Source organism: Ranitomeya imitator, chromosome 4 (assembly GCF_032444005.1).
Source record: "Ranitomeya imitator isolate aRanImi1 chromosome 4, aRanImi1.pri, whole genome shotgun sequence".
Classification (NCBI taxonomy): domain Eukaryota; kingdom Metazoa; phylum Chordata; class Amphibia; order Anura; family Dendrobatidae; genus Ranitomeya; species Ranitomeya imitator.
In genome coordinates this window covers 25,347,291-25,372,406 of record NC_091285.1, presented here as the reverse complement: position 1 = coordinate 25,372,406, position 25,116 = coordinate 25,347,291, and the positions used below count along the sequence as shown (strand labels likewise).

The following is a 25,116-nucleotide window of genomic DNA, read 5'->3' as shown; positions in this document are numbered from 1 at the left end:
GGCTTTTTTAAACTCTTCCTGTCCTTTTAGGAAGAGTTTACAGGATTTTTCCTATCATGTGAGGCAGGATTACAATGACCGGTAATACCTCTATACACCGCTAATACTACAACATGCACCAATCACAGTAGGTGATGTCACAGCTCACCTCCTCCTCCTGTACAATGACTGATAACACCTCTATATACAGTAGATAACACAGGATCCACCATTCACAGTAGGTAATATCACAGCTCACCTCCTCCTCCTGTACAATGACTGGTAACACCTCTATATACAGCTGATAATACAGGATCCACCATTTACAATAGGTGATGTCACAGCTCACCTCCTCCTCCTGTACAATGACTAATAACACCTCTATATACAGCTGATAATACAGGATCCACCATTTACAATAGGTGATGTCACAGCCCACCCCCTCCTTCTCCTGTACAATGACTGATAACACCTCTATATACAGCAGATAACACAGGATCCACCATTCACAATAGGTGATGTCACAGCTCACCTCCTCCTCCTGTACAATGACTGATTGATAACACCTCTATTCACAGCTGACAAGACAGAATCCACAATTCACAATAGATGATGGCACAGCTCTCCCTCCCTTCACAATAACCTTTGCACATGCTCATTAGGTGCTTTTAATACAAAAGATGGGGTCAGGTTCCAACCATTGTGGCTAATGTACATGTATTGTTTCCTGAAACAACAGGAAGTATGATTTTAAGAAATCCCTGGTGGCCAGTGTAAGAATTGCAAGATTCCTATTTTTTATTTTCAATATAGATTGTGATACGGGGAAAAAAAAGTAACATTGCGAAAAATTTCTAAAAAATAAATTTTACAAAAACACCCTGATTTAATCATTAGGTCATTTTTTGATGATAGGGCACAGTCTTATTAAAGGCCTTGCACAATTTAGGGTCTTGCTATTAAGAGGGAGTCCTCCTGCCAGACCTCCAGAGATCAGCTGTATTCTGTGGTAGAATATGGCAGCTAGTGCTCACTTTCCCTGCAGCTCCCCCACAGGGAATGTGAAGTATTACACAATTCTTGTCTATGTAAAATCGTTCAGCTGCCGATTCTGCACACCAGTTGTCTCTCCGCCACTCCATTTTTAGGAGAATATGAAATCCGTGTTTAATCAGGGGTGTATCTATACAGGATGTAAGGTTAACAGCTGTCCTGGGACTGGGTCTAAAATTCTGAATATATATTCACTGTGTTTTAGAGAAGCTGTGATTTTTCGAGGTCGTTTGGTCACCCCACATGACCTCACCCACGCTGATCGGGTGAGTCACTGGCCGGTTATGGGCTATGGGCCAATGTAGTATCCTGCTATCCCACCCCGAGCAAATCCCACCCCGAGTGCTGACTTTTTTCATCTTCATCTATTGTGCAAAATGTCATTGGTGTTGGAGATCATTGTGACAAAAAAAGTGAGAACGGAAATGAAATAATAATATTCGGCTTAGGAACCGGGGTTGGCAACTGTTAAAGATTTTTTTTTTTTTTAGTACTGGAAATTCAATAAGGTTCTGCTAACATTTCCCTTTGACTTTTGTCTTATAAGGGAAATTTTGGCATCGTTTTTTTTATACGAAACCCAGGGCTGGTTGGCCTCTCGACAATGGATTAATCACGGACAGACTGTTAGAATCACCAGCAATCGGTAGAGCAACCTAGAAGCAATTGATCAAATTAATTTGCAGCGCCTCTACAGGCAAAACAAGGTATTACAAGTCCATGGACACTTTGGGTCCTCCAAAGATTGAAATGCATTTTTTTTTTAGTTTTTCCTAAATTAAATTTCTCAGTAGTGCCACTACATAGGCAAAAAAAAAAAAATAACATTCCAAATGAATACACACTGGGTCTGTCAAAGCACCAAACTTACTTTTATAGTTTTTAATAAATCCACTTTCTCTGCAGCGCCACTACAGGAGCAAAAAAATAAAATACTTGCAAATCAATAGACATATTGGGTCCTCCAAAGCCCCCAAATTACAGGAGCAAAAAAAAAAACCTTTATGCAAATCAATAGACACAAAGTTCCTCGACAATCCAAAATGCATTTTTTTATATAGTCTCTCGTAAATGCAATTTCTCTGCAGCACCACTACAGTAGCAAAAAAAAAAAAAATGGTTGCAAATCAATAGAGCCCCAAAAGTATTTTTTTTATAGTTTTTCCCCAAATGCACTTTCTCTGCAGCTCCACTACAGGAGCAATAAAAAAAACATATTGCAAATTATTGCATATCAATATGTACAAAGGTTCCTCAAAAGCCCAAAATGGATTTTTTTAGGGTTTCTCATAAAAGCAATTTCTCTGTAGAGCCACTACAAAAAAAATCCCCAAAACTCTGCAAATCCATTCACACACCCAGTCCTCTAAAGCCCAAAAGTTTTCTTTTTTGTTTCCTAAATGCAATTTCTCTGCAGCGCCACTACAGATGCAAAAAAAAAAAAACAACCTTATTGCAAATCAATAGGCACAAAGATTCGTATAGTTTTTCCTAAATGCAATTTCTCTGCAACACAAGTGCATGGGCAAAATAAAGAAAAAAAAGGTGCAAATCAATATACTTGCCAGGTCCTCCAAAGCCCCAAAATAAATTTTTCTTTACAGTTTCTCCTAAATTAAATTTTTCTGCAGCGCCACTACAGTAGCAAAAAAAAACCATTGCAAAACGGTAGATACGCCAGATCTTCCAAAGCACGAAATGAATTATTTATTAAATTTCTCCTAAATACCATTCCACTGCAGCGCCCCCACAGGATAAACACAGCCTTGCAACTCAATAGACACCCTGGGTCCTCCAAATTTTAGTATTTTTTTTTTTATAGTTTTTCCTAAATGCAATTTCTCTGCAGCGCCACTACAGGAGCAAAAAAAAAACTCACAAAACATTGAAGGACCTGGCGTGTGAACTGATTTGCAAGATTTAGTGTTTTTTTTGTTTTTTGTTTTTTTTTTTGCTCCTGTAGTGGCGCTGCAGAAAAATTGCACTTATGAGAAACTTTGAAAGTATGCATTTTTTTTAATTTCTCCTAAATACAATTTCACTCCAGTGCCACCACAGGAGAAACAAAGTATTGCAAAGCCTGAAATGCATATATATATATATATATTTTTTAGTTTTTCCTAAACAAATTTTTTCTGCAGCACCCCCACAGGAGAAACAAAGAATTGCAAATCAAGAGACACTCTGGGTCCTCCAAAGCCCAAAATTCATTTTTTTAGTTTCTCTTTAATTTAGCTAAAAGACAAAAGCGCTAAATGAGAAACGCCTTCCCTATATACTCTGAATTCCTTACTAGGGTATATAGATGCGTGTATGTATGTATGTATGTATGTGTATATACATATTTTTTTTATCATGGTCATAAAATTTGGGATCATGATGTATTTTGGTGGATATATTCCAAGGGGCTTTCGAATCCTACTTTTACACCCCTGCTCGAAAAATCCAAAAATCTATACTAGGGGTCCACTATAGAACTACAGAATGTAAGCCGCCTAATTTTTCAAAAACTTTTCACAACATAGTAGCCAATTTTTTTTTTATTTTTTTTACAATATTCCATCTCATCGACACTGTTCTCTTTGAACCCCCATTGTGAGTATATATTAAACCACTCATATACATAATATATATTAAAATATGCCGGGGAAAGGTATTACATTTCGGGGGGAAAAAAATGAAAAATTCTCCTACTGGAACGGTTCAGAGAAAGTATTTCAGACGTTTGCTCTTGATGGAAACATGATGTAGCAAAGATCATTTGTCTGAGAAAACTAAAGTGCTCCCTCATGCTTCTCCTCCTAGACGGCCACCTTGGAGATATTTCGGTCCCCATCACGTATAGGCAGAATGACCTTCGAGCTTGATCTGTAATCCACAAATCCCACTTAAAAAGCTTCTTGGCATTCCGTATTTGTTGATTTTTCTGCCGAGCGATCCAAGCTCTTATGCAGCTGCAGACAGAGGGAGCTTTTGTAAATTCACTTCCATCTTCGGGGACGTATTAAATACTGTAGCTGTTCGTCAAACTATATACAACATATGTATTGTTAAGAAGTTAAAAAAAAAAATAAAAATTCCACAGATTTGCAGAGACGGGAATTTTTACCTTCTCAGCAAATGGTCAAATTAGTAAAATTATGTCTCAGAAATGAGAGGATTTCTATAGGGCGAGGAGAGGGGGAGATTCCATCTCTTCTATTGCATTTTTATGTAGAATATATCAATATTAATACATGCTTGTCAAGAATCAAGAACTTTCCGAAACTTTCCAGCAACCTGAGCAGAAAAAAATGGGCAGAAACTATTCAAACCACAAATTATAAGGGTATGGATGATGTTTTGGCGGTTCCTCATGGGCGGTCCCAGTGCGGGGCTTAAATATTGTTTTGGAGGTTCCTCATGGGCGGTCCCAGTGCAGGGCTTAAATATTGATTTGGAGGTTCCTCATGGGCGGTCCCAGTGCAGGACTTAAATATTGATTTGGAGGTTCCTCGTGGGCGGTCCCAGTGCAGGGCTTAAATATTGATTTGGCGGTTCCTCATGGGCGGTCCCAGTGCAGGACTTAAATATTGATTTGGAGGTTCCTCATGGGCGGTCCCAGTGCAGGGCTTAAATATTGATTGGGCGGTCCCAGCGCAGGACCTAAATATTGATTTGGCGGTTCCTCATGGGCGGTCCCAGTGCAGGGCTTAAATATTGATTTGGAGGTTCCTCGTGGCCGGTCCCAGTGCAGGACTTAAATATTGATTTGGTGGTTTCTCATGGGCGGTCCCAGTGCAGGACTTAAATATTGATTTGGAGGTTCCTCATGGGCGGTCCCAGTGCAGGGCTTAAATATTGATTTGGAGGTTCCTCATGGGCGGTCCCAGTGCAGGGCTTAACTATTGATTTGGCAGTTCCTCATGGGCGGTCCCAGCGCAGGGCTTAAATATTCCCTTTTGAATGTTTAAAAGAAATGTACTGTATTTATGAATTTAATAAATATTAGAATCATACATCATGTTCTTTTCAGCAGCCATACAGACATGATGAACTGACTCTGACTCATTTGATGTAGGCAAAAGTGATTGTAGCGGAAAGGGAAGGAGGTGATCTGTGGCATCACCTATTGTAAATGGTGGATCCAATGTAATCAACTATATAAGAGGTGCTATCAGTAGTGATGAGCGAATATACTCGTTACTCGAGATTTCTCGAGCACGCTCGGGGGTCCTTCGAGTATTTTTTAGTGCTCGGAAATTTACTTTTTATTGCCGCAGCTGAATGATTTACATCTTTTAGCCAGCATAAGTGCATGTGGGGGTTGCCTGGTTGCAATGGAATCCCCACATGTAGTTATGCTGGCTAACAGATGTAAATCATTCAGCTGCGGCAATAAAAACTAAATTTCCGAGCACTAAAAAATACTCGAAGGACCCCCGAGCGTGCTCCAGAAATCTCCAGTAACGAGTATATTATCAGTCATTATACAGGAGGGGGTGGAGGTGAGCTGTGATATCACCTATTGTGAATGGTGGATCCTGTGTTATCTACTGTATATAGAGGTGTTATCAGTCATTGTACAGGAGGAGGAGGAGGTGAGCTGTGATATCACCTATTGTGAATGGTGGATCCTGTGTTATCTACTGTATATAGAGGTGTTATCAGTCATTGTACAGGAGGAGGAGGAGGTGAGCTGTGATATCACCTATTGTGAATGGTGGATCCTGTGTTATCTACTGTATATAGAGGTGTTATCAGTCATTGTACAGGAGGAGGAGGAGGTGAGCTGTGATATCACCTATTGTGAATGGCGGATCCTGTGTTATCTACTGTATATAGAAGTGCTATCAGTCATTGTACAGGAGGAGGAGGTGAGCTGTGACATCATCTATTGTGAATGGTGGATCCTGTGTTATCTACTGTATATAGAGGTGTTATCAGTCATTGTACAGGAGGAGGAGGAGGTGAGCTGTGATATCACCTACTGTGAATGGTGGATCCTGTGTTATCTACTGTATATAGAGGTGTTATCAATCATTGTACAGGAGGAGGAGGTGAACTGTGATATCACCTATTGTGAATGGTGGATCCTGTGTAATCTATTGTATACAGTCATTGTACAGAACAGGACATATGGCGAGAATGAAAATTGCAAGGTTTCCTATTTTGTATTTTAATATAGATGGAGATTAGGAAAGCTAACTCTTTAAAGACAAGAACTCAGGAGATTCAAGTTTTGCCTATGTTTTAATTATATATGATTCATACAGGCCCTATAGTATAGGAAATGGAGTTCAGTAGTGACATTATGTCTGCTGCCCACATCACCGCTGCAGCCAATCCAATGTACATACAGGCTGGGGGATTTGGAGTCAGGATCCTGAAGATGGCAAATACATGTGATGTCTTACTCAGAGCTGCTCATTTTTTATTTTTTTTAGATAGATTAGTATGATAGATAGATAATAGGTAAATAGATAGATAGATGATACATAGATAATAGATACATAATAGATAGATAGATAATAGATAGATAATAGATGATAGATAGATAGATAATAGAGGGATAGGATGGATGGATAGATATGTTTTCCAGTTCCCGTAGTGTTATTTCCCCTTTCTATAATTACGGCCTGTTCGTTGTTGTTTCGCCGCGTTCTTTAGCTCCGTTTCGCCCCGGCCTGTGTAATGCTGGTCACTCCTGCCACTCACCACTTCATTATCATCTTTGCAGGGATTAATAGCTGTAAGATTTTGTATTTTGTGCCAGGTCTCGGATATCTTGTTACATTCCAATAAAATGTGCCTGAACTTTCTAAAAAAGCTTTCAACCTCCAGCAGCCAACGGCACCAATATTATTTTTTCTATTTTGTCTAAATTTTTAACATATTATTTTTCCTCCTTTTGAACAAATGTTGCTCCCATGAAATAAATATATCAGCGCGCAGTCTTTAAACATATTATAACCTGGCTGGAGACCAATGCGGCAGTACATTCCCAGACAAAGCCTTCCCTTAGACATGGCTTCCCCGTTTTACAACCGGCTGGTGATAAGGGAGATGGGCGAATGCTGATTCTCTTCGCCCTTATCTTCCCTGTTTAGCTTACTACTAGTTTATTATGTAAGTGAATGGGACTGCAGGATTATGGCCTCTTAGGTGTCATAAATACTAAATCTAGGCATGGAGGTTATGGCAAGTCCTGTGATTACAGCAGCATAGGCGTGACCGCCGCCCCGGAAGTCAGAGGTAACAAGATCTCGTTCTCGCTCCCATAGACTTACATTGAGAAGTGACGTCCAGTCCGCCAAGCAAACACTGGAGCGATCCAGCAGGTCACAACTAACAGAACTAAGAAATCCATTAACAGATTTTATCAGAGAAATCTGCTTCTTTCCCCACTTATGAGCCACTATTTCTTCTTTCTATTTTCCCTGCCTCCTAAACTCATCATTCACTTTGCCAAAATGGATAAAATCTGTTTTGATGAAAACAAGATGGACTGAGAGACCAAAGTTCACAGCTGGATATTGAAGACAAATTATGCTGTTGTTTTTTTTTCGTAAGTGCTTTAGCTCGTTCCCGAGCTGGATTCACAGCTACACTACTCAGTGCTACTGGATATTGACCTCCATGTTGCAGTGCTGGATTTGGAGCTACACTACACAGTACTACAGAATATTGTTTTTCATGCTGCTGAGCTGGCGGGATTCACGGCTACTCTACTCTGTACTACTGCATATTGATCTACATGCTGCAGAGTTGGACTCACAGCTACACTATTCAGTCCTAGTGCATATTGTCCTCCATGCTGCAGAACTTGATTCACAGCTGCACAACTCAATACTACCGCATGCTGACCTCCATGCTGCAGAGCTGGATTCACAGCTACATTCCTCAGTACTACTACATACTGTCCTCCATGCTGCAGAGCTGGATTCACAGCTACAATACTTAGTTTTACTGCTACACTACTCAGTACTACAGCATATTGATCTCCATGCTGCAGAGCTGTATTCACAGGTACATTACTCTTTACTACTACATATTGTCCTCCATGCTGCAGAGCTGGATTCACAGCTACACTACTCAGTACAACTGCATATTATACTCCATGCTGCAGAGCTTAACTTATAGCTACGCTAGTCAGTACTGCTGCATATTGTCCTCCATGCTGCAGAGCTGGATTAACAGCTACATTCCTCAGTACTACTAGTTACTTTACTCCATGCTGCAGAGCTGGATTCACAGCTACAGTACTTAGTACTACTGAACATTTTCCTCCATGCTGCTTCTATACATGTTCTAGATGAACACAGAAAAGCAGGAATTTCTCATGTATATATGTCTTGTGTATGGGACACAACATATCAGCCAGTGTCTCACCTGATAGTCACCAGAAAGCACATATATTTTTATGTTTTTATTTTTTATCTTCTTAGAACTTTCTCTCCTCTTCCTTTTTGTAGAACAATCATGTTTTTTAGACCATTAGATGCCAGACTAAAGGAATTTTTGCTAGCTCCTATTCCCATGTTTGTGGGAGTATGTCCTTAAATCCACACACAAGTTGCCAAATCTGGAGCAAGTTAAAATAAATATACATTTCCCTTTTAGGCAATCCTATGGGCATTCTGTGAATTTTGTGAAACTATTTGAATAGAAGTTAGATATCTCAGCGAGCTGTCACCACAAAGTATGCAATGAATGGAGGCTTTATTTTGTCTTCATCTCAGGCTCGTAGATGGCTTAGAATAACAGGGGGCAAATTATTGCGTGCTCCCCAAGGAGGGCCATGTCCTTTAGAGCACTTCAAGAAAAGTGAGAAATAATGTCACAAAAAGGGAATTAATAAAAAAAAAAAATTCTGTGCTGCAATTAAATCTCAGTAACGCCCATATACGTTTTCTCCCGGCAGACAAATCTCCAAAATACAGATTATATTGCTTCCATTGACTTCATAGGCAGCATGTGGTGGCTGCGGCTCTAAAAAAAAATACTACCTAAAGTGAGTCTGTCTCCGTTACGCCCAGTGACATAACTAGCGGCATATTGGCCTAGGTGCAAAATTTGGACCGGGACTCCCACCAGCATGTTGGGCAGATCTATGGGCTCCTGTTGTAATGTCCATTGTCCCAGCCTCTATCCTGTAATAATGTCCCCCATTCTCTAGTAATGTCCCCCATCCCCCCTGTCCTGGCACCTATCTTGTAATAGTGACCCCCATCCTGTAATAACGTCACACATCTGGTCATAATACCCCCATTGCCAAGCATCGCACAAGCACAGCGCACACGTCACGCAAGCACAGCGCACACGTCACGCAAGCACAGGGCACATGTCACACAAGCACAGGGCACATGTCACACAAGCACAGGGCACACGTCACACAAGCACAGGGCACACGTCACACAAGCACAGGGCACATGTCACACAAGCACAGGGCACACGTCACACAAGCACAGCACACACATCACACAAGCACAGCACACACATCACACAAGCACAGCGCACACGTCACACAACCACAGCGCATATGTCACATAAACACAGCGCACACGTCACTCAAGCACAGCGCACACGTCACACAAGCACAGCGCACACGTCACACAAGCACAGCGCACACGTCACTCAAGCACAGCGCACACGTCACTCAACCACAGCGCACACGTCACATAAACACAGCACATATCACACAAGCACAGCGCACACGTCACTCAAGCACAGCGCACGCGTCACATAAACACAGCACACGCGTCACACAAGCACAGCGCACGTCACTCAAGCACAGCACACACGTCACACAAACACAGCGCACACGTCACACAACCACAGCGCATATGTCACATAAACACAGCGCACACGTCACTCAAGCACAGCGCACACGTCACTCAAGCACAGTGCACACGTCACTCAAGCACAGCGCACACGTCACTCAAGCACAGCGCACACGTCACTCAAGCACAGCGCACACGTCACTCAACCACAGCGCACACGTCACATAAAGACAGCACATATCACACAAGCACAGCGCACACGTCACTCAAGCACAGCGCACGCGTCACATAAACACAGCACACACGTCACACAAGCACAGCGCACGTCACTCAAGCACAGCACACACGTCACACAACCACAGCGCACACGTCACACAACCACAGCGCACATGTCACACAACCACAGGGCACATGTCACACAAGCACAGCGCACACGTCACATAAACACAGCACATATCACACAAGCACAGCGCACACGTCACACAAGCACAGCGCACATGTCACATAAACACAGCACATATCACACAAGCACAGCGCACACGTCACACAAGCACAGCGCACATGTCACATAAACACAGCACATATCACACAAGCACAGCGCACACGTCACACAAGGACAGCATGCGACAGTACAGGTTATAGCAGCCCCCCAGAACTCAGTGCAGTTTTAGAGGGCCCCTTGCTGGTGATGAGTGGTACAACCATTCTCTTCCCATCTCAATATGAAAGATCCTGATGGTCTGCTTCACCTGAGACAAAGATTCAGCTCCGTATCTAATACCCTGGCTAAGCAGAGTGGTTTACCGGTGCCCCTTCCCAGTACTTGATGCACGTGCCTTTACTAGTCCCACTTCGAACTACACCACCGATAAGTTTCCTTGGTGTAATCCAATGACCGTACTTTCTTCCAGACGGCATGGTCCAGACCTATAACACTGTCTGACACTGCTTGGTCTGTGAAAGTCTACACTCCTGCTGGCTCTGTATCTTCTTTTACATCTACATATGTATGTTCTGGTGTTGGCTTTTCGACAGCCTCTGGAGGTTGAGACGAGAATCAGCTGAACTTGGCAGAATGCTAATTCACAATTACTGTTCTTCATTAATTAATTGACATGTTCTTGTGTATTTAAGGAAGTCTGGAACGACTTTAACGGAAAACCTTAAGCGTTTCCCAATGTATCTGTTTTCAGGCTTGTGTTCAAGAGAAATAGAGAAAATATTTTGGAAGGGAACGCTCGGGCCTATTGATTGTCACACGTTCACATGCACTAAATAGGTCTTTGTTCTGGATTTCCTTAAAGCAGCACATGTTCATTATTCTATTATACTCAGTTTACACCCAGATTGGCAGTAGATAAATAGCAGAGGTATAAGGTCAAAGGGGGAAAATCACTAGGAGGCGATGCGCTTCGTGGTAGTACATGAGGAAGTTCAATGTATTTTTGAAGTGTGAAGGTCCTCATATAATATCTTAATAACATATGACGCTCATATAACTGTGCCAGACAACGTCCCAAAATAATACCACCGAGAGCCCAACGAGATGAGTTCACAAGAAGCCACGAGGACGCATAACACAATATGCATTTGGTAAGGACACGGTACCAATCCCTAAATGTCCTGTGACCCTTTTGCAATACTTCTCTCCATACTAGATGTGATATCTAGGACCTAAATTATTCTCAGTTTATAAACTTTGCAAAAGGTCCATCTTCTGCCTAATTCCCAAGCCAGTAGAATACGTTTTTACGTTTCAAACTTCTTTCTAAAACCAAAATTTTTGGCAACATCCTTTAGCGACACCAAATGGTAACCTCATGATCATGGAGGTTCATCTTCCAGTAGAAAGTTCTTTCTAGCTTCACTTACTGAAATTATTTACCTATATCAACTGTTGGTCTCCACAAGATGAAACATTACCACTCTAAACCTACATCAAAGATCTGCCACCAACTCAACCACCAAACAACAATATCAGTATCTTGCCCAGAACTGATGAGGGGCAATAACCCCGAAACAGCTGTCTACAGATTGAAGTCCATTACTTTTGAAGGACACAATTTTTGGCTAACATACATGTTGACTTATAAGGTGGATGCCTCCAATTCTTTCTTCTAGAATTTAGATTACTTGCATAAATTTATCAAGATGTAACCGAACCTTACTTTTCACCATAGTCAACCATAGTCTCACAGGGGTGTATTGTTAGCAGCCGGCACCTGTGCCCCGGTGTCTATGAGGTCTCAAGGTAGCTTTACAACTTACGAAGAGCCAAGTGATGCAAGTTGGAGATAATCGGTAGGGTGAAGGTTTCGCTACTGATTTGGGACTTTACATTATGCTCTTGATGTGTTTTCATCTTTGTTAACCTGCAGGTATCTAATAAGGTCCTTCACTGAAGAGCCTTGGTTGACTTCTTCAGGCTCCAATGTGCCACAGGAGTATGGCATCTGTTAAGCCGTACAGTCGCGATCCATAGATGACCCAACCATAAACCAATTGTCACATCTTTACGTTCATTCCATTTGTTCTCAATCACTTTAAAATAAAAATAATAACCAGAAGCTCTTTCACAGAAAATCTTCAAATATAAGGACAACTCAACTGAGCGTGACGGCATAGTATGGTCCTGCAGACAAATCTCCGAGCTTTGTGTACTCTTAAGACTTAAGATTGACTGACAAGTTTGACTACTGCGGTTGGGCGGCCTTCGCTTGTTTATTATGGGAATTTAGAACATTCTTCTACGGTTCTATCGGTTTCCATTAATGGTAACGTCAAGTTTTCTAAACTCCCCACCACTACCACCATTACCACGGCCATCATGAAAGCCAAGCTGATGGTTTACATAAAAAAATAACAAACTATAGGGCTGATTATTTGTTTAGAGGGTCTAATAGCCTGGGCTTAGATGTTTAATTACTCGACGTAAGACCTTACCAGATTCCATAGAGGTTGTGCCACTTTATACAGTATCAAGCCCAAACCACCAGACGCCACAGAGATACTCAACATCACACCCAATCAATGTCTGACATTTCCAAGTCCTTCGTCTCTGATGTCAGTTGACCGTGATGGGGAGTTGTCCATAATTGCCTTCTTTCGTGAAATAGCGCCACCACTCTTGTCCATAGATTGGTCTAGTTGTGTTTTTAGGATCCTAGATAAGCCAAAAATGACCACCATTACATCCAACCAGTAGGTGGAATCGAAAATTTGCCTGCTGGATGTCAAAGCCATAAACCACGTGAGACACCATTAGTTAATTATATCATTGAGACAAAAAATCTTAATTTACCGTAATCAAAATTAAGGCTTGATAAAGCTGAATCCTGGTCGTCCCTATTTGGGGGTATCCCACCTCGGTTCCTGGTCCTCTTTGTCCTATATGCATCAAACATAGCCTATATGTCTGATGAAGGGCTTTCACCTGAAACGTTAACATAATTCCGTGCTTACAATGGATGTGAAATACTGACAATAAATCCTATTCGAAGCATTTCCAAGTGCCTTGATGTGTGCGGCGCCTTCACTCTGTCTACTACAAATCTTAATCCTGTCTTTAAGAAAAACCTCCATCTTTCCCTTGTTCTACCCACACACTCTTTTGCCCCAGACCAAGAGTAAAATAATAACTTTGAGCCAATCAAATGCGTTTGCAGACCCTCTTTTCTCCTCCCTTTCATGCTGTTCCACTGGGACACTGAGAAAGGAACTGCAGCTGCATCCCCCTCCTCTCCATCGACATTTCTGCTGTTCTGTTATAAATTTGTACATGTTGGGAAAAGAGAAAATCTATGCTGAAAAATTAGAAGGTGAATGCCCTAATCTCCTTTTTCATCAGTTTTCCCTTCTGCAGCCTCTATATCTAATTTTCTGTTGTCTCTGAGCTAGTGGGTAGAGGCTGGCTGCTATGTCTCCCATATGCATCACACACCGATATGAGGAATAGCGGCTCATGTGTCTGTAGAATGTTTGGAAGCAGCAGCATGGATGACATCATATAGTAGTAGTGAGCAGTGCAGCTGTGAATCCAGAAAGCAGCAACATGCAGGGCATTATACAAGAGTACTGTGCAGTGTAGCTGTGAATCCAGCACTGAAGTAAGTTAAAAAAAAAACTTACTAAAAAGAGACTGCTCAGAGGTCTGTGTGTGTGTGTGTGTCCATTCCTTGTCCATAGACTTCTCAATACGCCACTCTATATTGATCGCTCAGTGAGCTGAGAGTCCGTCTTATACTGGGAAAAAAAAGTTTTTAGCCGCATTTCAGAATGAATGAGGATTTCAGGAGGCACAGAGGTAAAAGTGGCTCACACATGGAGAAAGAAGCAAGGATTTCTGATAAGATGCATTACAAAGATTCTTATATTGCCATTTAATGACCATTGATCAGCAAGTTATCACTCATCCTTAGAGAGGTTACAACTTTTTGAGATAGGAATAACCCTTTAAACGAAAGAGTGGTGTCCCCCTTTTAAGACCTTGGTACACAGCAGCTCCAGAGGACTGGGTCTGGTTGATGGGTAGAACAAGGAAGGCGGAAGCAAAAGATGGAGATTATTTGAGACAGATTTAAGGTCTGAATAATAGGGTGTAATACTTCATATCGCCTGCGGGGGCAGTGCAGGGAAATTGAACAGATGGAATCTACTGGGTTCTTCCTCATTACTACAGCTGATTACTAGTACACCCTTATAGTTGATGGACCTATAAAATAAAAAAAGCAAGTTTCCAAAGTGGACAACCCCTTTAAGGCCGTATGTACACAAGGAGGCTGAGCTTGTTCCCAGTTTTATGTCCCTTAAAGCTGCAGTGACCTATATATATTATATAAATAAAAAAAAACATGGAAACAAACTCTCACTCCCAATATTATATAGTTGCCAAACAAGTTGTGCAGGGAGTCGGGAACGTCCACATAAATGAGATCAGACGCTTCTAGGTAAAACTATTTCAATTGGCGCAAGATATTCGGCATAGGAGAAAAAAATTCCCAGATAACAGACCTGAAAATATTTTAAGGCAATTTTTCCCAGCTGATGTAAGCTTGGCGTACACATTCCTGTATTATCAGGGGGTGGCGGGGGCCGGTGGGATGGATGGATGGAGAAGAAGGGGGCGGTGGAGGGAGGGAAAAATAGAAGACAAAGAGTAAGGAGCTTTTACTACAGTGATTACGGTAGCAAAAAAAAAAAAAAAGAGAAAGGAGGAAGGGGGAGCATTCACATATGAGATCATGTGATAAAAGTGGTGGGTCAAGCCTGGCAGGAGCTGTCGCCATAGGCTGATGGGCAAGGCGAACGCCTAGGTGTGCACAGCATCCTGCAGGGTTGCAGCTTCTGGGAGGAATATGACATTGCCTCATCCCATTTTACATTGCTCTTACTAATGAGTTTTTGGTAAAGTATCAGGAGCAGAAATGATCAGCAGATCCTACAGCCGGCACAGCCTCTCCGCCCTTTCCAAGTAAGTTATTAACTTCTTTTTTTTTTTCTGCAACCGTTCTGGCTCCAACCTGTGCCTGGATAAAGCCATTAATGGGAGCTAGATTCGCTTTTGAGTAGCAGACCCAAGTTGGGGGGCAAAAAAAAAGAAAAAAAGAAAAAAAAAAAGGTTTTTTTCTGCTGATCTGAAAGTGTTCCTCTGGGTGACAATATCAGCTCTGCTGCATCCATATGGACCGTGTTGTATCGGACGGTAGCTTCATGATTTGCAGTTTTTTGTTTTTTTTTTACTTATCGCTTTGGGGTACCGCTTCAGCTTATGGAGATCAGGCAATGCACTCTGGGAAATGTAGGAGAGCTCATTTGCATATTCAAGTTTTTGCTGCAGTTGTAGAAACTATGGGACTCATCGGTAAGGTAAAGACTGGATGGATGTGATGGTTTTGGGCATTATCTGGTACAGGTATAGCAGAGCTGAGCTGGTCAATCGGCACGATATCTTGGGATGTTACGACATTCAGATATAGCAGAGCTGAGTTGGTGATACCGTAGGATACTATGACGTACAGACATAGCAGAGCTGAGTTGGTGATACCGTAGGATACTATGACGTACAGATATAGCAGAGCTGAGTTGGTGATGCCTTAGGCCCTATAACCTGGATAGTGCGACGTACAGATATAGCAGAGCTGAGTTGGTGATGCCTTAGGCCCTATAACCTGGATAGTGCGACGTACAGATATAGCAGAGCTGAGTTGGTGATGCCTTAGGATACTATGACGTACAGATATAGCAGAGCTGAGTTGGTGATACCGTGGGATATTTTGACGTACAGATATAGCAGAGCTGAGTTGGTGATACCGTGGGATACTATGACGTACAGATATAGCAGAGCTGAGTTGGTGATACCGTGGGATACTATGACGTACAGATATTGCAGAGCTGAGTTGGTAATGCCTTAGGATACTATGACGTACAGATATAGCAGAGCTGAGTTGGTGATGCCTTAGGATATTACGACGTACAGATATAGCAGAGCTGAGTTGATGATACCGTGGGATACTATGACGTACAGATATAGCAGAGCTGAGTTGGTGATGCCTTAGGATATTATGAGGTACAGATATAGCAGAGCTGAGTTGGTGATACCGTGGGATACTATGACGTACAGATATAGCAGAGCTGAGTTGGTGATGCCTTAGGATATTATGTTGTACAGATATAGCAGAGCTGAGCTGGTGATACCGTGGGATATTACGACGTACAGATATAACAGAGCTGAGTTGGTGATGCCTTAGGCCCTATAACCTGGATAGTGCGACATTCAGATGTAGCAGAGCTGGGTTGGTCAATCTTGCAATATTACAACTGTTTGGTTCTACATAGGACTGCAGGTTAAGTCCACTGCAGCCTTCTTCAGCGCTATGACAATGTGAGCTCTGCTACAACTGTACGAGGCGTGCAGAAATCGAGAGGGCAATTTTCAGTTTTGATCTTCTAGAGTCAATGATGGGAGTTGTAGTTTTATGAGCGGCTCCTAAGAGCCTTTCTGTAATGTAGAGCCTGGATGCGGACAGGCGTGGCGGCTTTTACAGCTGCAGTGTTCCTTCTTTCTTTCTTACAGCATTTTAGCAAATTATGGTTATTATCTTGGGAAGTCTTTACGTTAATATTTGTGCGAATCTATCCTGCAGCTGTTGCAAAACTACAACTCCCAGCAGGCCCTGACAGCCAGTGATTGCTACGGCATCCTGGGAGTTGTACTTTTCCAACTGCTTGGGGACATGCGGGTAACCCACCACTGTTACATAGAAGATCAGATGTGGAGTCACTTTATTCATTGTAGTAAGCAATTGCTTAACCGGCAATTACCCTCAATGCATGTACTCTCAGCTTTGACACTGTTATTGGGGTCCTCTGGCACTGTTATGGGGGCCCTCTGTCACTGTTATGGGGGAACTGTTATGGGGCCCTCTGGCACTGGTATGGGGGCCCTCTGGCACTGTTATGGGGGAACTGTTATGGGGCCCTCTGGCACTGGTATGGGGACCCTCTGGCACTGTTATGGGGGAACTGTTATGGGGCCCTCTGGCACTGGAATGGGGCCCTCTGGCACTGGTATGGGGGCCCTCTGGCACTGGTATGGGGGCCCTCTGGCACTGGTATGGGGGAACTGTTATGGGGCCCTCTGGCACTGGTATGGGGGCCCTCTGTCACTGTTATGGGGGAACTGTTATGGGGCCCTCTGGCACTGGTATGGGGGCCCTCTGTCACTGTTATGGGGGAACTGTTATGGGGCCCTCTGGCACTGGTATGGGGCCCTCTGGCACTGGTATGGGGGCCCTCTGGCACTGTTATGGGGGAACTGGTATGGGGGCCCTCTGGCACTGGTATGGGGGAGGCTCTCACTGTTATGGGAGAACTGTTATGGGGCCCTGTGGCACTGTTATGGGGCCCTGTGGCACTGTTATAGCGGCCCTCTGTGACTGTTATTGGGGCACTGTTATGGAAACACTCTGTCACATAATTTCACATAAAACTCCAAAAATGGGCTTGACATGATTGTGGGTAAGCAACTTTGTTTCAAATATGTGATGCTCGTTCAAACTCACCTGTGGCAAGTGACAGGTGTAGGCAATATGAAAATCACACCTGAAACCAGATAAAAACTCAATCTTTACATTGTGCGTCTGTGTATGATACACTAAAATGGAAAATAGAAAGAGGAGAAGAGAACTGTCTGAGGAACTGAGAACTAAAAAATTGTTGGATAATACCAACAACCTCAATGTTACAAGTCCATCTCCAGAGATCACTGTGTGCAACCCATGCCACCGTAGCTAAGTCCCCCAACGTGCAGGTTTTTGTGTTGCTATGTATTTCTTTTGTTTGCAGTTATTTGTGCATGTATGGCTGTCTTCTGTATGCAGGTAGGTATTTCTTTTGTTTGTAGGTATGGGTAAGTGTATGTTTCTTCAATATGCAGGTATTTCGGTATGGAGATGTTTCCAGGCCTCTGTGCAGGTGTCCATTTGTGTCTGTAGGTATGTGTGTATGTATTTGTATTTTTTGTGTATGTAATTGTGTGTATATGTTTCTCGTGTACGTAGATATGTGTTTTGTATTTCATGTCTATGTGTATTGTGTTTGTTGTGTATGTTTGTATTTTATGTCTGTGTTTCTTGCGTATATAGTCTTGTGTGTATGCGTTTCTTATGTATGTTATGTATGTGTGTATTATACAAACACTGATGAACAAAAGGGGACCAATGTTTTTAACTTCTGACTTTCAGGCTCCATATCTCACCATCCTCTACTGCATTGAACGTGAGACCACCATCATTTTATAGACGATCATCTTGGCTATCTCATACATAAATGTGACTTGCAGATACTTAGCATATGATTAGTTATGCAGACTCTCGTCAGGTCACTGCATTGTTACTGTTTTGCTCCTGGTGATGGAAAAATCTTTTTCTTCCTGAATCCTACAAATTACACGCTGTTCTCACATTCCCTAATAGCTCGGTGTTATTAGGTTGGTTCCCAGGTGAAAGGTCCATGGTTCCAATCGAGGAGCATCCATGAAGATCTCCCAAGAAAAGAGAAACCGTATCGTTCAGCTCATCGATAGAGGTCTCTCGGACAAGGAAATTGCCAAACTCCATCATGTGAGCGCCATGACAGCTGGAAGAATACGAAATTAAGTCCGTCCAGCTATTCAGAAGCCAAGAGGTGGACGTCAAAATATCGGAGTCAACAAGTCGGCTCATCACAAAGTCTGTCAGTTCTAGCACGACGAACACGGCAGTGGAGGAGGCTTGTATGCTCCTTAATAGTGAGGTCAAAGTCGTCCATGGAAGCACCGAGCTACGTAGATTACACAAGTGTAGAATGGAGGCCCGAACAAAGGTGAAGAAGCCTCAACTTCAATACTATCATAAGAAGCGTCAGCTCGAGTTTGCAAAAAAAGTACGAAAAGTGGACAGTAGAAGACTGGAAACTGGTGATTTGGAGTGATGAGACGAAAGTCAATAGACGAGGGTCTGATGGGTGCAAATGGGTCTGGAAGAAACAAGGGGAAAAGGGGCTAACGGATCGAGAAATTGAAGGAACAGTCAAGTTCGGTGGAGGATGCCTGATAATATGGGGTTGTTTCACAGCCAAAGGCGTTGGATACTTGACCAGGATCGATGGTGGTCTCAATGCTGAGCTATATGTGGGTGTCCTACAAGATGAGTTACTTCATACATTCGAGTAATATGGGTGTGAAAAGGACGACATAGTGTTCCAGAAGCACAGCAACCAGAGGCATATGTCGAGATTGGCGAAGAAATGGTTTGACAATGAAGTAGAAGGGCTGGATTGGCCTCCACAGTCCCCAGACCTCAACCCAATCCAACACTTGTGGTAGAGTTGAAGAAAATGCTGTATACAGACCCAAGTGAGGCGACCAGTAGGCACCAACATGGGAAACGTGTAGAAGAGACCTGGGATCTGACTGTGGTTGAGACATGTTTGAATCTGATCCGAGAGCAGCCCAGAAGGATTCAGGCCGTGGCGAAAGCCAAAGGTGGATTTACAAAATACTAACAAAATAATAAAAATTAAAATTCAGATTTCTAAGAGAAAAACAGTAACAATGCAGTGACATGACAAGAATCTGCATAACTAATCATATGCTAAATAGCTGCAAGTCACATTTATGTATGAGATAGCCAAGATCATTTTCTATAAAACGATGGTGGTGTCACATTCGAAGCAGAAGTGGATGGTGAGATATGGAGCCAGAAAGTCAGAAGTCCAAAACATCGTTCCCCTTTTGCTCATCAGTGTATGTGTATATGTGTTTATTGTAAAAGTCGGCATGTGTGTATTTGTTTCCTGTATATGTATGTATATGTTTGTATAGGTTTCTTGTGCATATAGGTATGTGTGCATGTAGGTATGTGTGCATGTAGGTATGTGTGCATGTAGGTATGTGTGCATGTAGGTATGTGTGCATGTAGGTATGCATGCATGTAGGTATGTGTGCATGTAGGTGTGTGTGTATGTAGGTATGCGTGCATGTAGGTGTGTGTGCATGTAGGTGTGTGTGCATGTAGGTATGTGTGCATGTAGGTATGTGTGCATGTAGGTATGTGTGCATGTAGGTATGTGTCTATGTAGGTATGCATGCATGTAGGTGTGTGTGCATGTAGGTATGTGTGCATGTAGGTATGTGTGCATGTAGGTGTGTGTGCATGTAGGTATGTGTGCATGTAGGTATGTGTCTATGTAGGTATGCATGCATGTAGGTGTGTGTGCATGTAGGTATGTGTGCATGTAGGTATGTGTGCATGTAGGTATGTGTGTATGTAGGTATGCATGCATGTAGGTATGTGTGCATGTAGGTGTGTGTGTATGTAGGTATGCGTGCATGTAGGTGTGTGTGCATGTAGGTGTGTGCATGTAGGTATGTGTGCATGTAGGTATGTGTGCATGTAGGTATGTGTGCATGTAGGTATGTGTCTATGTAGGTATGCATGCATGTAGGTGTGTGTGCATGTAGGTATGTGTGCATGTAGGTATGTGTGCATGTAGGTGTGTGTGCATGTAGGTATGTGTGCATGTAGGTATGTGTGCATGTAGGTATGTGTGTATGTAGGTATGCATGCATGTAGGTATGTGTGCATGTAGGTGTGTATGTATGTAGGTATGCATGCATGTAGGTATGTGTGCATGTAGGTGTGTGTGCATGTAGGTGTGTGTGCATGTAGGTATGTGTGCATGTAGGTATGTGTGCATGTAGGTATGGGTGTATGTAGGTATGTGTCTATGTAGGTATGCATGCATGTAGGTATGTGTGCATGTAGGTGTGTGTGCATGTAGGTATGTGTGCATGTAGGTGTGTGTGCATGTAGGTATGTGTGTATGTAGGTATGTGTCTATGTAGGTATGCATGCATGTAGGTATGTGTGCATGTAGGTATGTGTGCATGTAGGTATGTGTCTGTGTAGGTATGTGTCTGTGTAGGTATGTGTCTATGTAGGTATGTGTCTATGTAGGTATGTGTCTATGTAGGTAGGTGTCTATGTAGGTATGCGTCTATGTAGGTATGCGTGTATGTAGGTGTGTGTGCATGTAGGTATGTGTGTATGTAGGCATGTGTCTATGTAGGTATGCATGCATGTAGGTATGCGTGCATGTAGGTATGTGTCTATGTAGGTATGCGTGTATGTAGGTATGTGTCTATGTAGGTATGCGTGCATGTAGGTATGTGTGCATGTAGGTATGTGTACATGTAGGTATGTGTCTGTGTAGGTATGTGTCTGTGTAGGTATGTGTCTATGTAGGTATGTGTCTATGTAGGTATGTGTCTGTGTAGGTATGTGTCTATGTAGGTATGTGTCTATGTAGGTATGTGTCTATGTAGGTAGGTGTCTATGTAGGTATGCGTCTATGTAGGTATGCGTGTATGTAGGTGTGTGTGCATGTAGGTATGTGTGTATGTAGGCATGTGTCTATGTAGGTATGCATGCATGTAGGTATGCGTGCATGTAGGTATGTGTCTATGTAGGTATGTGTCTATGTAGGTATGTGTCTATGTAGGTATGCGTGCATGTAGGTATGCGTGCATGTAGGTATGCGTGCATGTAGGTATGTGTGGTGTATGTAGGTATGTGTGCATGTAGGTATGTAGGTATGTGTGTGTAGGTATGTGTGCATGTAGGTATATGTGCGTTTGTTGTGTATGTAGGTATGTGTGCATACGTTTGTTGTGCATGTAGGTATGTGTGCATGTAGATGTGTGTATGTAGGTATGTGTGCATGCGTTTGTTGTGTATGTACAGTAGGTATATGTGCATGTAGGCGTGTGTGCATGTGTTTGTTGTGTATGTAGTTGTGTGTTTGTATGTAGGTATGTTTGTATGTAGTTGTGTGTGTGTGCATGCGTGTGTGTGTGTAAGCGTTTGTTGTGTATGTAGGTATGTGTGCATGCGTTTGTTCTGCATGTAGGTATGTGTGCATGTAGGAGTGTGTGTGTAAGCGTTTGTTGTGTATGTAGGTATGTGTGCATGTGTTTGTTGTGCATGTAGGTATGTGTGCATGTAGGAGTGTGTATGTAGTTATGTGTGCATGTTGGTGTGTGTGCATGCGTTTTGTGCATGTACAGTAGGTATATGTGCATGTAGGCGTGTGTGCATGCGTTTGTTGTGTATGTAGGTATGTGTGTATGTAGTTGTGTATGTATGTAGTTGTGTGTGTGCATGTAGGTGTGTGTATGTAGGTATGTGTGTATGTAGGTGTGTGTGCATGTGTTTGTTGTGTATGAAGGTGTGTGTGCATGTAGGTGTGTGTGTAAGCGCTAGTTGTGTATGTAGGTATGTGTGCATGTAGGCATGTGTGGTGTATGTAGGTATGTGTGCATGTAGTATGTGTGCATGTAGGTATGTGTGCATGTAGGTATGAATGCATGTAGGTATGTGTGGTGTATGTAGGTATGTGTGCATGTAGTATGTGTGCATGTAGGTATGCGTGCGTTTGTTATGCATGTAGGTATGTGTGCATGCGTTTGTTGTGCATGTAGGTATGTGTGCATGTAGGTGTGTGTATGTAGGTATGTGTGCATGCGTTTGTTGTGTATGTACAGTAGGTATATGTGCATGTAGGCGTGTGTGCATGTGTTTGTTGTGTATGTAGTTGTGTGTGTATGTAGTTGTGTCTGTATGTAGTTGTGTTTGTATGTAGTTGTGTGTTTGTATGTAGGTATATTTGTATGTAGGTGTGTGTGTGTGCATGCGTGTGTGTGCATGTAGGTGTGTGTGCATGTAGGTGTGTGTGTAAGCGTTTGTTATGTATGTAGGTATGTGTGCATGCGTTTGTTGTGCATGTAGGAGTGTGTATGTAGGTATGTGTGCATGTTGGTGTGTGTGCATGCGTTTTGTGTATGTACAGTAGGTATATGTGCATGTATGCGTGTGTGCATGTGTGTATGTAGTTGTGTGTGTATGTAGTTGTGTGTGTGCATGTAGGTGTGTGTATGTAGTTATGTGTGTATGTAGGTGTGTGTGCATGTGTTTGTTGTGTATGAAGGTGTGTGTGCATGTAGGTGTGTGTGTGTAAGCGTTAGTTGTGTATGTAGGTATGTGTGCATGTAGGTGTGTGTATGTAGGTGTGTGTAAGCGTTTGTTGTGTATGTAGGTATGTGTGCATGCATGTATTGTATGTGTCTATGTATTTGTATTTCCTGTGTGTAGGTGTATGTGTTTCTTGTGTGTATGTGCTTATTGTGTAAGATTGTACTCTGTTGTGTTTCTTGTATGTATTAATTCCTCGTGTATGCAGTCATCAGTAAGCGCTCCATTATTAATCACACATTTGTGCCATTTCCAAAGACTACGGTGCAAGTATACAAGAGAATGCAAAACCGCGTCCAAACATTCCGTACACAGTACATACATACAAACACACATGCATTTTTTTTTTCCTCAAGGATATTTGTGCTAATGACCCCATCATCCGTTATTGTGGTTTTCATACTTGGTTTTTGGACTTGATGCAGCTTGAACGTTCTGTGTACTCCGGTAATATAATAGGATAATAGGGCACTGCCCCCCGGTGGACTGACCCCAGATTGGCCTCTTCTACGGCAGGTTAACCGCTTCATTGCCACTGTGACCTGTGGGAATCTGAACCCTTAAATCACCAGGACAATTTTGGCCAAAGTACTTTTTGGCCCTTTCTTTTTTTGATTTTTTTTTTTTTTTTTTTAGTTGACCTGACTACATGAAGGAATTTCAACTTCCAATCGATTATTCTGTTAATTTTTGGCTTCAGATTTGTGCACCACTCCCTGAATTTTTAGGTATTAGAGGCACAAACCCCAATTTTTATGATGCTGCAGGACTAAACTTGTGCAAGGATTTACTTCCAATATATGGGCAGAAAAATATGGGATCCCGTAATTTGCTGGTGTGAATTTAATTCAAGAATTCTCTAAAAACAGGCAATGTTACCAAGGAGCTTTTGGGAAAGTTGACAATTCATCATACAATCCTTTGGTCATCACCTTTTATTCAGACCCCCATTTTTATCTTATCATGGTATGTTCCTGTGATGTCATTGGTGTCTATACCATATATGGGCAGAAAGTCTGAGGTCCATTGAAGGTCCTCAGACTTTCTGCCCATATATGGTATAGACACCAATGACATCACAGGAACATACCATGATAAGATAAAAATGGGGGTCTGAATAAAAGGTGACGTCCATAGGATTATGGAATCTGTTGCACTTGTTCGTCCGAGGACAGTGGCAATCGCTGTTATGTAACTGTTGGCCATGATGGACATTTTTATGATGAATTGTCAGCTTTCCTAAAAGTAGAGTAAAATCTAATTATTTTTATCTTTCCCCTTATGATAATTTTTCAGGATGTATTTTTGGATGGTGATCTTTCATTCACTTTTGTTGCTGCCTCCCCTGCTGCTGACAATGGTATGTGCGCAGAGGTCAGCAGATAAGACTTTGGAATTCAGAGGAAACATCTCAGCGCACCTAATCCGTTAATTAAATACAAGGACTCGGGTTTAACGCATTGGATCACTTCCGTTTTCTGCTCTTTCAAAGTAGAAAATCATCTTTTTCCTCTATCAAATCCATTTGTTAGCTGTCATTAACCGCTTGAATATTCTTTGCTTTGTTTAATGTAACTTTTTGATTTTTTTTTTTTTTTACCTTCGCTTCTTTTCAGCTTGGCGTCCCATATACGCCATGTGACCACTGCAGACAATCATTGACATCAGATCATTTCACCTTAAATCTCTGAGACTAGAGATTGTAAATTGTCTTGGACAATTCCTTCAGTTTTTATTTTGTCTTCTAAAAGGGG

The 25,116-nt window shown here is 42.3% G+C and overlaps 1 protein-coding gene across 6 annotated transcripts in view; it reads left to right on the top strand.

The window, feature by feature from the left end:
• The window catches only part of CALD1 (caldesmon 1), a 148,813-nt gene that overhangs the window by 83,356 nt on the left and 40,341 nt on the right, over positions 1-25,116 (top strand). Inside the window, exon 1 of one of the 6 annotated variants that reach the window (XM_069763403.1) lies at positions 15,019-15,264. The exons of 4 other annotated variants lie outside the window; for them this stretch is intronic. In XM_069763403.1, the coding sequence (XP_069619504.1) occupies positions 15,218-15,264 (47 nt within the window). In that variant the 5' untranslated portion in view covers positions 15,019-15,217. Of the gene's footprint in view, positions 1-15,018; positions 15,265-25,116 lie in introns of those variants that run through there. One more of the 6 variants, XM_069763399.1, reaches the window with a different exon arrangement.